Source organism: Aedes albopictus, chromosome 2 (assembly GCF_035046485.1).
Source record: "Aedes albopictus strain Foshan chromosome 2, AalbF5, whole genome shotgun sequence".
NCBI classification, from domain to species: Eukaryota; Metazoa; Arthropoda; class Insecta; order Diptera; family Culicidae; genus Aedes; species Aedes albopictus.
In genome coordinates, this window is record NC_085137.1 from 308,684,038 (window position 1) to 308,698,307 (window position 14,270).

General features: G+C 47.8%; 1 protein-coding gene across 4 annotated transcripts in view; it reads right to left on the reverse strand.

Moving 5' to 3' along the window:
• Positions 1-11,357: 11,357 nt before the first annotated feature.
• LOC134288198 (methylcytosine dioxygenase TET-like) overlaps positions 11,358-14,270 on the reverse strand; it is a 459,242-nt gene continuing 456,329 nt past the window's right edge. For 3 of the 4 annotated variants that reach the window (XM_062852236.1, XM_062852237.1, XM_062852238.1), the window contains exon 6: positions 11,359-11,888. In XM_062852236.1, the coding sequence (XP_062708220.1) occupies positions 11,808-11,888 (81 nt within the window). In that variant the 3' untranslated portion in view covers positions 11,359-11,807. Of the gene's footprint in view, positions 11,889-14,270 lie in introns of all 4 variants that reach the window. The other variant, XM_062852243.1, reaches the window with a different exon arrangement.

Here is a 14,270-nt window from a genome sequence, read left to right on the forward strand (position 1 = left end):
GCGCTTTGACAGGATAGTGCACTCTCCTACACTGATCTCCGTCTGCTGCTCCGATTTCAGGTTGTTAACAACCGTCACCTCTGTCTTGTGGTGAGCCAGCTCCAGTTTCCTGGACCGCATCCACGCCTCCACAACCTTGATCGAGTGGTTGGTAGTCAACTTTACCTCCTCGATCGTTTCACCGTAGACTTCGAGCGTAATGTCGTCGGCAAATCCGACAATCACCACTCCCACTGGATACTCTAACCTCAACACCTCGTCGTACATGACATTCCATAACACCGGACCCAGGATGGAACCTTGCGGGACTCCTGAGGTTATGTGAAAGCACTTCCGACCCACCTCCGTGTCGTATACTAGTACGCGATTCTGAAAGTAACTTCCGAGAATCTTGTACAGGTACTCCGGTATCCCCAGACGCAGGAGCGCATCGGCAATAGCAGACCAGCTGGCGCTATTAAACGCATTCCTTACATCCAGAGTCACTACCGCGCAAAAGCGAATTCCCCTCCTCTTAGGCTCGAGTGCTTTCTCGGCGGTTTTTGTAACCGACAAGATAGCGTCTACGGTGGACCTCCCCTTCCGGAAGCCGTACTGGTTACTCGAAAGACCATTTTCGCCCTCGGTGAACCGCAACATTCTATTGAGGATGATCTTTTCGAGCACCTTCCCCGCCGTGTCAATCAAGCATATTGGTCTATATGCCGACGGGTCTCCGGGTGGTTTCCCCGCCTTTGGCAATAGTACTAGGCTCTGCCTCTTCCAAGCTTCTGGGAAAACTCCCTCGTCCAGGCATTTCTGCATAGCAGACCTGAACATCTCGGGAGCCTCTGCAATAGCTACTTTTAAGGCCAGGTTCGAAACTCCGTCCGGACCTGGGGCCTTACATACGGTAAGGGACTTAGCTATCCCCGCAAGTTCCACATCGGTGACCCTCTCCTCATCGCCAGCCCCAGTCCCCGGCTGTCCTACGAAAGGAGGCCAAGGACTAGGATCATGACGCGGAAAAAGTCCTCCAATGATCCCCTCCAACATCTCTGGAGATTGCTCTGTAGGAGCCATCACACCTCTCGTCTTGGCCATAACGATCCTGTAGGCGTCACCCCACGGGTTCGTATTGGCACTCTGACAGAGACCCTCAAAGCAGGCCTTTTTGCTTGCTCTTATCTCGGTCTTAAGCGCGGCTTTTGCAGCGGCGAACACCACCCGCCGTTCGTTTCGCTCTTCCTCTGATCGTGCTCGCTGCATCCGCCGCCTAGCCCGTAGGCAGGCGCGGCGCAGGTCCGCAATCGCGTCGGTCCACCAGTAAGCCGGTGGCCTCCCATTTCTAGGGTGGACTCGCCTAGGCATGGTCGCATCACACGCACGTGAGAGCACCGCTACCAGCTCGTCGCCGTCTAAACCGATTAAGTTTCGCTCACGGCGGAGCGCCTCCCTAAATACCCCTTCGTCGAAGTATGATGTCTTCCACCTGCGAGGGCTTGGCCTTGGCCTAGCCGCCTCTTCTTCTATCCGCTGTCTGCTGTTATTGTAGTCGATACTGTAGCGAACCGCCAGGTGGTCGCTGTGAGTGTAGCCATCATCTACTCTCCAGTTCGAACTACTTGTTAGGCCAGGACTACAAAAGGTCACGTCAATAATTGACTCCGCTCCGTTTCGACTAAAGGTACTCTTGGTACCGACATTAGCCAAGTCGACATCTAAGATGGCCAGTGTTTCTAGCAGGATCTGACCCCGCTGGTTCGTGAAACGGCTTCCCCATTCCACGGCCCAGGCATTAAAGTCGCCCGCTATTACCACCGGCCTTCGCCCTGTTAGCACGGTCGTTAAGCGGTCCAGCATTTGCGTGAACTGCTCGATCGGCCACCGCGGAGGCGCATAAAAGCTACAGAAGAAGACCCCGTTTACTTTGGCGACCACGAAGCCCTCATAGGTAGTAGACACCAACTCCTGAACGGGGTATTTACCCGTCGTCCATATCGCCGCCATTTTTCTGGTCCCATCCGCGACCCAGTTGCCGTTGCCGGCGGGTACTCGGTATGGGTCCGAAATGATGGCGATATCCGTCTCCCACTCAGAAACCGCCTGACAAAGCAGTTGCTGAGCCGCATCACAGTGGTTCAGGTTCAGCTGCGTTACCTGCACTGTGATTTGTTGTTCACTGCGGCTTTCTTGAAGGCCGGGCACCTTGGACCACCCGTTGGATGTCTGTTGTTCGAGGATTTCCCGGTACAGATCATACAGACGGGTGGACTCGTGCAGCTTTGGGCCTTATGACCTTCAGCGCCGCATCGCCTACACAGTTTGCGCCTGTCAGGGCCTTTACAGTCCCACGACTTGTGTCCTGGTTCCAGACACCTAAAGCAAACCTCTGGTGGCTCGTGGAATGTCAAAGGACATACGCACCAGCCCACCTTTATCCGCCCTACTTTAACGGACTTTTTAACGTCCGCCACAGGTAGCTGAACCAGAGCTATCTGTGTCCCTGCTGGCCCCTTCCGCAGCCTGACGGCTGTGGCGGCCACCTGAACATCGCACTGTTGCCGCAGTGCCGTGACGAGCTCTGCCGCTTCGGTGATCTCGTCTAGGTCTTTGACCTTCAGAGTCGCCTCATGCGTAAGAGCCCTCACCTCCACTCCATCACCAAGGACCTCTTCTGCCAGCCTCTTGTAGGCGGCGCCCTTGTGATCCTTCTCGCGCTTAAGCTCCAGGATCATTTCGCCCGTACGAGTACGTCTGATACTGCGTACGTCGGCTCCAAGACCCTCAAGCTTGGCGTCGCACCTCATCGCCTTCAAGACGTCCGAGTATTTCGACTGTTCGGTCTTGATGACGATAGCGTCACCTTTTTCGCGCCTGGCACCTGCCTTCCTACGCCTTGGCTTGGCGACCTGCACTTCTGCCTGCGGATTCACCTTCTTCTTCCTCTTCCGCTCTACCTTTGTCCAAGGAGGGTCCTCTCCTTGGATCGCCCTGCTCTGTGGCTGCTGAGGGCCCACCATTGGTCGCAACCCCTTGTTCCCATCGTTCCGGGACGGGCCAGCCTTTTCAGGCCCACCCTTCCCAGCTTTCCGGGAACCCTGGCTGGGGTCCGACTTTCCGGCCATAATACCGACTTTAGGGGTTATTATACGCCTGGCCTTGCGGGCGCCGCCAGACAGCTCCTCACCTGACGGCTGCCTCGCCCGCTTCTGCGAATGCTTGTCACGTTTGTCACGAGCATTCGCTTCCACACTCCTCGGACTACCCGCGAAGGAGAAGGCCTCCGTTTGTGTAAACTTAGACGCTTTCTCCTTTGCGGGTTCCGCCGCTGCTGCAGCCAGCAACGCGACCGCGTGCTCCTGCTTGGCCTCATCGACAGTCGCTCTAAGCCGAAGCAAGGCCGTTTTCAGGTCCTTGCTTATATTCGACTTAGTTGTCGCGAAGTCGATAATTTTGCCAAGCTGCTGCTCAGCTACCTCCAATGCGGGCCGTCCTTTTCCTGCTACTTGGCTGATGGCCCTCAGCAACCATGCTCCGTCCATGACCTCCGCCGGCTGGCTTGCCGTGGAGTGGACAGGAGCTCCCACGCTTGAGCTGCGCAAGCAGCTTCCAGCACCTGACTCCTCGCTTCTCCTTGTTGGAGACCGCATCAACCCGCTTCTTGCGAAGGGGTTGATCGCACCACTACTACCTGCTACACCTTGTTTTTGAATTTGTTTGTTATTACTCATATTTAATTCCCACGAGTCGCACGAGAAAGAATGTCCACCACGCCAGAGCTCTGCATTAACGCGGTAAGGGACAGCTTACTGTGGGGGGTGCCCAGGTGCCCCACAGGCTCCGTTAAAGATCGAGCATCTTTTTCACCCCCTCGATCACTCATTCCTCGGCACGGGTCGCTTGACACCTTGAATTGGGGTTAGTAGTCCTATTCTTAGCCGGCAACTACGCGGCTGACTCGCAAGCGGGGGGGTGCGTCAGGCCCCAGGACATCCGTCCCTGCTGCCCCCGCTCTGGTATCGCTTGATAGTAAACATTCGTCCAACTCTTCCCTTAACGCAGGCTGGCAGACCATACTGAGATGTTTCCCAAATTAACACGAATGGATCAGCAACGCTGCGCTGCAGCCAAAGACGGCTCACCTCAGCAAATCCAAATAGCTTCATCCAAGACCTAACTGCAAACATTTCTTTTGATTGCATATTTGGGTGGGCGCATCAACTAATATGTACCCGCCACCACCACCAGCAACATACATATGTAGGCCTGATGCTACTGTTAAACAATCGTGCCCACCACACATCCCCACCGCAAGCACAAACGATCCAACGTCGAGGAGAGTGCATACGGCGGCGGGCGCACGGTTGTTGTTGTCGCCAGCCACTGTTATTTTGGTTCGCGGAGGTGAGGCGGCAACGCCGCGCAAGCAGCCGTGGTGGAGCAACGGAGCGCGAAGGCGGAGGGAAATAAGTTTTTCAAAATTAAAATTGAGTTCGGGAAGCTTCAGCGCGGTGGCCAGCGGCGGCAGCAGAGGTCGTTCAAGGTGTGGCGGTAGGCAGCAGTAGCAGCAGCGCGCGGTGGTAGGTCGCTCTCGCTGGCTGCTCAAAAGAAGAAAAGTAAAAATAAAGATTTTCAATGTGCAATCATGCCGCTGCGCTGCCGACCGACCGACCGACGAGGAACCCGAGGAACGAGTAGAAGCTGCAGAGGTGGTGACGAGTGCATCGTAGGGGCGAAGGTGAGAAGGTGGTTGAGGTGAGAGGGACTTTGAGAAAGAGTTCAGGTCGCTTTGGTTGGGGACGAGGAAGTATGTAGGTACGTAGATACTACATAGCGAGACCGTCGTCGCGCTGGTGAGACAATTTTGGGACGGATGCAGCGGGGGTGGAAGAATCGGTACACTTTTATGTACCACGAAAGCGAAAAGATGCACACAGCTGCATACAAACGGGGCCGCTGCTAGGGGGATCTTGGTCGGTGTGTGCGAGGGATTTTTATGGCAGCTCTGCGTCTTCTTCTGTTGTCTCGATGTGCGTTCGAGAATGTGTGGGTGGTTGGTAGTGTGCGAGAGAGAGAAACAGGGTTCCCGGTGTATGTGCAGCAAGCAAACACACTTGGGGACTAATGATTGAAGAGCAAATATGTATGAGAAAGTTCGGCTCGCGCTGATCTAATAATGAAAGCTGATGCTGCCTTTGCCGTGCAGCGGTGCGGTTCAAGTGGTGATCGTAGTATGCCGAAGTCGAATGCAACTCTCGAGTTCTACGCCAGTTTCACCTCTCACTACGTTGAAGAACTCACTGAGCGCTGCTGAGTAGTGAGACGTACTTGAGTGCACGTGCGAGTTCTTCCATCTACAGAAGACAGCGACGACAGTGCGAGTGGTCGTGAATGCTGGTGCTGATTAAATTTTTATGCAAAACTAAATTGGATAGCTTTGTTATGGCTGCGACGCGGGATGTTTACTTGAGATTATTGCACAAATATACAAATGTATGCAAAAAATGACACGAAAAAGACGGCAACGCGCGAAGCGGAGAGAAAAGTCAGCAATAACAGACCGCTCAACGACGCGGTGCGGTGGCATGCTATGCGATGTGGCGAAAATCGGCTCTGGAAGGAAAATAAAGCTCACTTGCAAGCATGGTGGCTATAACGAGACAGGCCAACGATTTTTTTTATCGCATATACTGATTAAGCCAAGCAAAATAAGAAAAGATCCCCCACAGTTGACGCTCCAAGAGCTAGAGGGCTTTCGTGCTGGGTAGGATCTGACGTGGGAGGAGAAACGGAGGCGACGTACGTGGAGAGTAAACAAAACCATTCGTTCTCGTTTTCTCGAATCTCAAAATCAGTCCCGCTTGCATACATACAAACACAGTCGCGAGTTTGCTCGATGGCGACGACGACGACGATGAGGATATTAAAAAAGAGAGAAACACAACAAACAAACAAATCTCGTCAGAATAAATAAAGCTTCATCATCAGCGCTGAAAACGTGTGCTGCGCGCGTAGAAAATCAGCCGTTGAACCGACCACGACGACGACCGAGAACCGAACCGCGTGGAATTGCGTTCTTCTCGCAGTGGCAGCAGCAGCCGGACTTGGACGGACGCTGATGATGTCCCCATTCACAATAGAGCGCCGATGATGATACCGCGCACGCCGAAAGAGATCAGCATAGATGAAAAAAGATGGTGGCGCAGTGTTGGTTTTTCTCTTAGTAGGTACGAGATGCGAATCGAATCAGCAGCCAGTCAACGGTTAGTGTATGAGCTTCTTCGGAGTTTCCGTTTTTATTGTGCGTTACAATGTACCTTCGGTTTACCACATCTTGGAAACCGGCGCGGCGCGGGCGGCGACGTCGATGGACGACTAGTGAAACTAATGAAAACCTGTTTCTCTATCAACACAATCGACGGCTCCGTCCCGTCGATTCGATAAGGGAAAAGCGAACGAGGACAAAGACTTCGGCATGAGGATGGGGATTAATGAGCTGGCTTTGATTCGATTGGAAAGGTAATATGCAGCTGTTCTTTAATCCGGGGTTTGTTATAATCCTAATTAACAGGAGGAAAGTCTTAGTGGATTCGATGATGAAAGAGTTTCTATTTAATTGAAAATTTAAGCTCAATCAAATAATCTTACCCCGTGGTTTACCGTACGCATATGTTGATACATGGACCTTTGGACCTCACTCCGGAACCAGTGATGATGGTCAAGACGTATCACTCAGCGAAAAAAACTAGCGTAATTCATCGAAATATCTTATGAAAATTTGCTATAACTAATTCTTATGGATGACATAAGAATACCTTATGAAAATTGATCGTGCTTGCTATGACAAATTTCATAAGAACAAAAAAAATCTTGAAATGATGCAGACTGGATTCGATCCATGAACGTCGGGATCACCGAACCCGCCTTTTATCCACACGGCTACCGACGCTTGAGAATACCTTGTTGCTAAACATGAATAAAAGCCACGCTGTGAGACGATTTTACGTGGTAGAGTGACCTTATGAAATTCATCCGAATCATTATGAATTATTTAAAGGCCGTTTCATAAGTTGGGCCTTATGGAAATCTTAAGGTTATTTGGTTGAGTGTACTCTACGCACAACTCTATTACAAATACGACCGCTGTCCTATTCACGACGTCAAACTGATGAAGAAAAATAGCCTACGATTCAACGATTGCGCCACATCGAAGAAAATGGCCTTTCGTAGCCTCTTCTTACAGCACACCCGCTTCTAAAAGTACTTCAGACCAGCTAGGCGTACCTCGGATACATCAGCAATGATGCCAGTAATTTCCAGATTATCGTATGGATGAAGATATGACATTGCTACACCTAGAATTTTAATGAGCAAACATCTGGAGAACCGAATGTCGATTTGCGCTAAAAATTTGACCAATTGGTTACCCGCTGGTGGAAACCATTGGCGACTACTGCATTGGCAGGGAGAGCGGCTTTACCCCACGTCTCCACTAGACAGAAATGTCTTGCCATTTTGCTGCCAGAAAGAGAAAACGTAACAGAAATTATCAACACCGCTGCTTCCCATGCAAACAGCGAGAGAACATTTCTGTCATGACACATCTGTCCAGCAAAATGGCAAGACATTTCTGTCTAGTGGAGATGTCGGGTAAGAAAGACACAACGGACATGGCTTCTTGCAAACCAATACAAAAGAGAGCGCGAGCGGCGAGGTAGAGGGAGCGATGGTTAACCTATTCAAGAGAGGTGACCTGGTGAGAGCGCCACCATGATAGATGAGGGAGTACGTTGGAGTATTCAAGAGTGATCAGTCAGGAGGTGCACGTGACGCAGCAACAGGGGGAAGCATAGATAAGCGACGCAAGCCTCTAGCGGGCGCTGAACCACAACAGAAGTAGGCTACCGAAAATATTGGTAGATGCCGAGCAGCTGGATATGTTGATCGGGTATACCAGCGGGTGGAATAACATCAACAAGTCAAGAAGGAGTACGACCTTCTGGCCAAGGAGCAAAACACAGTCGATGCATGCAAAAAAGAGCGGTCCACCTAAATGGACAGCCGACGATGACCCAAACGACCATGCAGCTCGCTGGAGCCGTGGAAAAGAGCGTGTAGCTCGAGCTGCATGGCACAAACCTGCCATAGATGCGGGGCCCGCTGGGGTCAAGAAGCGTCCGCTCAGATGACGGTAGACCGTCTAAGACAAAGGGGGCGGTCAGCGCCAAACAGGCACCAACGGCGGATAACCTACAGCAGCGGTTTTCAGATCGTGCACCGCGGAGCACTTGGTGCACCGCGAAGCCATGACAAGTGCACCGCAGCACTTCAGAAAAGTGCATATTTAATTTAAAATTTAAATTTATTACCTATTTCAAGAAAAATAATTTGACTTAGAGTAATATTTCCATTATTCCAATCGACGAGTTATCCTTGAATCCAGCAAAAACCGTCTCAGATCGCGAAGAATGATGGAACAAGTCTGCCAAAACTTTCCTAATAAATATCACATTTTTCCAAGAACTCGTAATGGATGTTCACAAGTACTTACCCTACAAGGCATCTGCAATGTATCTTCAATGAATGCGCCAAAAAAACCTCAGAAGAAATCTTACTAATATAAGTTCTGAAAATAAAGCTGCCAAGTGTCTTGCTAGAAATTTTTCAGAAATCCAGTAGAAATCTTGGAAAAACGTCTATCAAAAACTTTCTGGTGGCAATTTCCTAACCTCAAACCTACCTGTCCAAAGAACGTAAATTCTTGAATTTTGTCATCAAATTAGCTCGTAGTTTGTAGAAAATCACGAGAATTGTCGTTTCCGTCTGTTTTCAATTTGATTCGGATCCTGAATTCTCCGCAAATTCCAATTTTAGAGTCGTTGAAGAGGTAAAAAGAGAGGTTGCGAGACGCTACTGCTAGAAATAATTTAGTAGTCTTGGAAGGACTTCACCGAGGTTCCTAATAACAAAACACCACCAATTCGACTCAAGATTTCATTCAGTATTTAAAAAGATCTTGTCTGAAAGTTTCCAGACACATTCTGAGCAAGCTGATGATAAATCGACTGATTTTGTGGAATTGATTATGTTTGGCTACGCAGTCATTTATTGAACAAACGACGTTCTTTATTTGCCCGACGTTTCGACACAAACCCCGAGTCGAAACGTCGGGCAAATAAAGAACGTCGTTTGTTCAATAAATGACTGCGTAGCCAAACATAATCAATTCTGAGCAAGGAATATTCTAAGTAGAATAACTGTGTCACTCCACTATGCTCCGATAAGTGATGAAAAAACGTAAGACAGTGTCATAATTGGTGGGGGAAAAACTAATGACGAGTGTATGCACCTTGGAATTGCTATGAAAAATTCGACAGTTTTTTTTTGACGAATTTGGAATTGTTTTTTTAACAATCATGAACATGTGCACCGCGGAGCGATTTATTTTCAAAAAGTGCACCGTGAGTCAAAATGTCTGAAAACCCCTGACCTACAGGAAGAAGGAGAACCTTTGAATCAAGGTAGGGCAAAAAGAAAGACCCGAGAAGGGAGGCCAGCCCGCAAGTGCTACAGGGGTGACGCGCTTGTCTTCAAGACCAAGGTGATGATGACGATGAGAGGTGAATATCGGCTCTCGTCGCTATGCGCGGATGTAAAAAGCATCCGGCGTAACAGGACGGGAGAAATGATGCTGATGTTGAAGAAGAAGGTGGCGCGAAAGGGAATCTCCTGCAAAACACTAGCCCTGGACGAGAAGGTAGAGGTAAGAGCCTTGACGGAGGAGGCGATTCGCCAGTGTAAAAAAACTGGACGAGATTACTGACACCGAAGAGCTTGGAGCCACCCTTAAGCGACAGTGCGAGATCCATGCACCAAGTGTATCAATACGCTTATGAAAAGGCCCTGCAGGCACTCAGATAGTCGCGGTTTAGTTCCCAGTATGGCTAGTCAGTGTGCCCGCAATATGAGCCGCTAGAGGCGTGCTTCGAGTGCAAAGCTGCATGCCATGGATGTGTAAGCATAGGAGTAAACTCTGCAGGAAGTTCGGAGAAGAGGATCCCAGAGGAAGAAGTGCAACTTGGTACCAAAATGCCTGATTTGCACGCCAAACGGGGCCACACGACTAAATGCCCAATCACACTTGGAAGACAAAACAGCCAACTAGAGTTCAGGTCTGATAGCTGAACCTAAACCATAGTGTAAGGCCGCACGGCAGTTGCTGAGGCAGTCAGTCTGGGAGCCAAGTACGAATATCGCCTGGCACATCCCGCCAGACAACAGGAAATGCGTGGCGGATAAGGCTAAGCTGGTGGCGACCTGTGCAAGTGGCCGGCAGACTGACTCAATATTTGCGTATTTCTATTACCAGGGAGGACGACCGTTTCTTGTCCAATATCAAAACAAATCAGCAGTCCTTGTACGAAGAACCAACGGATTTTATTTGCTTATATTTATTTGGAAATTTCAGGACATAAGTTTTGGTGCTATAATAGTGTAAGAAACAATGATGAATGATGAGAAGCACGCGACTAGTTTCGTGAGTCAGTCGGTTTTCTCGGTAGTGTGATGGGGACGCGAGAGTGGAATGCGGAATCAGAGTTGCTCGAGACTTTTCGAGTGGCGGACGATTTTCATGTAAAAAGTAATGGGAACTCAAGTGTGGAATCCGGGATCAGAACCGCGCGATAATTGTCGTGGGAAGGTCGGTTTTCAGGGTTGAATAAACGATCAATGCAATGCGCTCCCGCGTTTAATATTCATCGAACATCGTGTGCATTACCCTTACTATTGTCAGGGGTGGTATCGCGATCAAATAAATCATATTCGTGATGAAGAACGCAACGTGTATTTTTATATAACTAGTGGATCATATCACCTACCAAAGGTGACTCTAAGATCCACACCTTACCCTACTCTACTGACAAAAATACTCCGTCCCGAGACAACCGTGGGGATGCTGTGGATTTCACGGTTTCTAGTAACAACAGCGGTTGCCGAACCAACGTTCCTTCCCTTTCCCGATGACCGTAAGGACGTGGCCGGCGCCGTTATCGACTTTCAAATATTGAACTCTCGAATTGTGCACATTGAGAGTGTGTAGACTAGTCCCAAGCACCATGCATTGGTTCTCTGTACATCTTCGATTGTGCTGGTCCATCACGGAGTAGCAAGTACGATGTGTTATCTTCGCTTTGCTTTGCTTATAATAGAGTAAGAAACAATGATGATGCAATCGCTCGTCCACAGCAGATCATGTCCGAATGCTACAGCATGTCTGGGCACAGGTTCGCTTTATTCGTGGAATGCCAATTGATAGCCAAAAGGCGATATATTGCATTTTCCAGTTAATATAGGAAGGTGACAGTGGCTCAGAGTTGATTTTGATTAAAATCAGAATTTCAAGTTACTTGTCTTATTGATTTTTCAATCACTACCCGAGCAGAAGAAAATAGCTGAAGAATAACAAACTCAGGTATGGAAAAACGAATACCTACAACCTGAATGAGGTATTAAGAAGCCCTGCATAAGAGGTAAAATACCTAAAATAATAACTGATGTGTTTCCTGTGCATAACACGCGAATAATGGCTTCAGGTATGGTAATACCTAAATAATAATCGGCGATTTTTCCATACAAATAGTGATTTTTCCATAAATGAATAATACCTCAATCAGTCCTCAAAACCAAAATAATAACGCGTTGAGGTATTCTATCAATACCTACAAAATACCAAAATTAGTTATTTTCAATACCTGGACAATCGACCAATACCTGGTTTTGGTATGATACCTGACTTTGGTATGCTCCAGTTATGTGTCAGTTATTCATTCCTGCTCGGGTATGTATACCAAGATAGAAGTATTTACCTGACTCGTTTTAATGATTAGCTTCATAAGTTTACATACCTGAAAAAAATAAGGAAAAAAACAAAGGATTAGAGGTGAGCTTCGATGAAATATTGTTGAGTTCAAGGTATGGAATTTTAAACTGTAAGAATGTGCTGGTGTGAGTACGAGGATTCACTCACGTTATCATACATAGTTCTACCTTCATCCGTGGAGTGCGCTGCTAAAAATGACTCCCTTTTTTCAGTAGTACTGCTAGCCTTCTTCATAAAGTGGTCTTGGGTTGAATTCAATTCATTGATTAAAAATAAAAGCACGCTTTCGCTCCACTAGACGAGATACTACCGTGCTACAATTTTGCTTAAACCTTGCCCAAGTAACAAGAAGTACGGATAAGAGGCTACTTTTAGAACTACCCAAGAAACGGAATAACGTGACAAGCTTGGTGGTCTAGTAGCTACCGCTGCTGATTTGTATGCAGAAGGTCAATCCTTGGCCCGTTCCTTTCTTCCTATTTTATATTTTTCTATCTACTTTCTCTCTCTCTTCTCTATATATGCAACTCATGTATACGTTACACCCGGACGGCGCCCACTTCCACCAACATAGGCTACCGCACCGCCCCTTACACCCAGGCGGCGCTCCTCGTCCATCAACATAAACAACCCGCACCGATCGTACAACCCAGGCGGTGCCACACATTCATCATCATAGGCATGCACCGCTTAGCAACAACCAACAGGTTGGATTTTGGCTGATCGACCGGCAGTGACACCGATCGATACGCAATCGTCAACGCAGCAGAATCGAAACGGAGACAACGTGACCGACGACGCACCAACGGACCGGATGGCAAACGCTGACGCTAGGTATACGAAGTGATAAAAAGGCTAGGGCACAGTGAAATGACTTTAGTTTTAAGTGTGAATTGTAGAATCTAGGTTTAGTGTTTTTGAATAAATGTTTTTTTTTATAAGTCTCGGCGAAGTCTCGCAAAGCTGGCGCAGTCTGGAAAAAAAGTGGAAGTAGTGTCGCGAAAAGTGATTCGTAGTGCATCAAACCCAACCGAGTTAAGTTCATAGTGAACAGCTGGTGCCCCGGGAAACCATCGGAGAAAGAAAACCACCGAGTTGCGAGCATCAGGAACGAAGAAGGACCCACTTGACGAACCAACCCCCAGGATTCTACAGGATACCTTAAACTCCAGGAGGATGCAGAATATCCTACTGTAAGTAGAAAACTTTTTTCTCCACTCAAGTGAATAAAAGTGAACAAAAAGTGAACAAAAGTGACCCTCGGAATAGGGTAAAATAATAAAAAAAAAACACACACACACACAAACAGACAAAGTTTTTACATTTGTCTAAATACTAAAGTCGTCAATATTCGCCACACCTAAAGTTTTAAAAAGAGAGGATATCTTTTAAAACCTCTTAGGAAAAGCAATATTTTAACGTCTGAAATTAATTACAAAAAAAAGTTAAATTAAAAAATGAACCCGGACGTCAAGTCAAGCGGTGAAGTCTCAGGTGAAATCACCAAGGAGCAACTAATATACCAGGTTAAGAAATTAACCGAAAATCAAAATTCATTGATCGACACGATCAATTCTCTAAATAGTAGACGGTCGGAAACTTTCAGCATTCCTGACCAAATCAAAATTATTCCGACCTTTTCTGGAAACAGGAAAGAAACCCTCGCATGGGTTGAGGATGTCGACCAAACCTTGGAAGACCTATTAGAATACGAGGATGATTTCCCTAAATGGAAACAAATCATCCGCGTCATAAAATCAAAAATAACCGGGGACGCCAGAGAAGTTTTGATAGCTTCCGGCAACCCAAAAGAGTGGGAGGACATTAAAGAAATATTACTGAACTCATTTGGCGACAAAAGAGATATAACTTCACACATACAAAGTCTATTTTACATCCGCCAAGGCAAATTAACACTACACGAATATTATCATAAACTAAAATCAATCGATACCGCGATTAAAACATCCGCCGCTCAGATGACGGATTACAAATCATCCATTGAGGCTGTTAACAAATTGATCAGTCTCATGACTTTAACGCGTTATATAGACGGCTTGAACGGGGAACAACTCTCCATGTACGTGAGAAGTTACAGGCCTAAAACACTAGAAGAAGCGCAAGACATTTCAATACAGCATTCCAACGCCGCTTTTAGGCAAAGAATGGATAAAGGCCCTTCAGCTGGCAAATATCCAGAAATTAAAAACAACCAGATGGAGAAAACCAAGTTCAATCCTCCATATACCAACAAACCTAGCGGCTCAGGCAAATTCAGAAATTCAAAACCAAACGCGGACGACGACGTCTCAATGCGTACCGCTAAGTCTAGAACGGAGGTAAATAACCACAACGACGACCCTGAAACAGAATGCCGTTGCACTAAGGCGAACGAACGGGAACATGA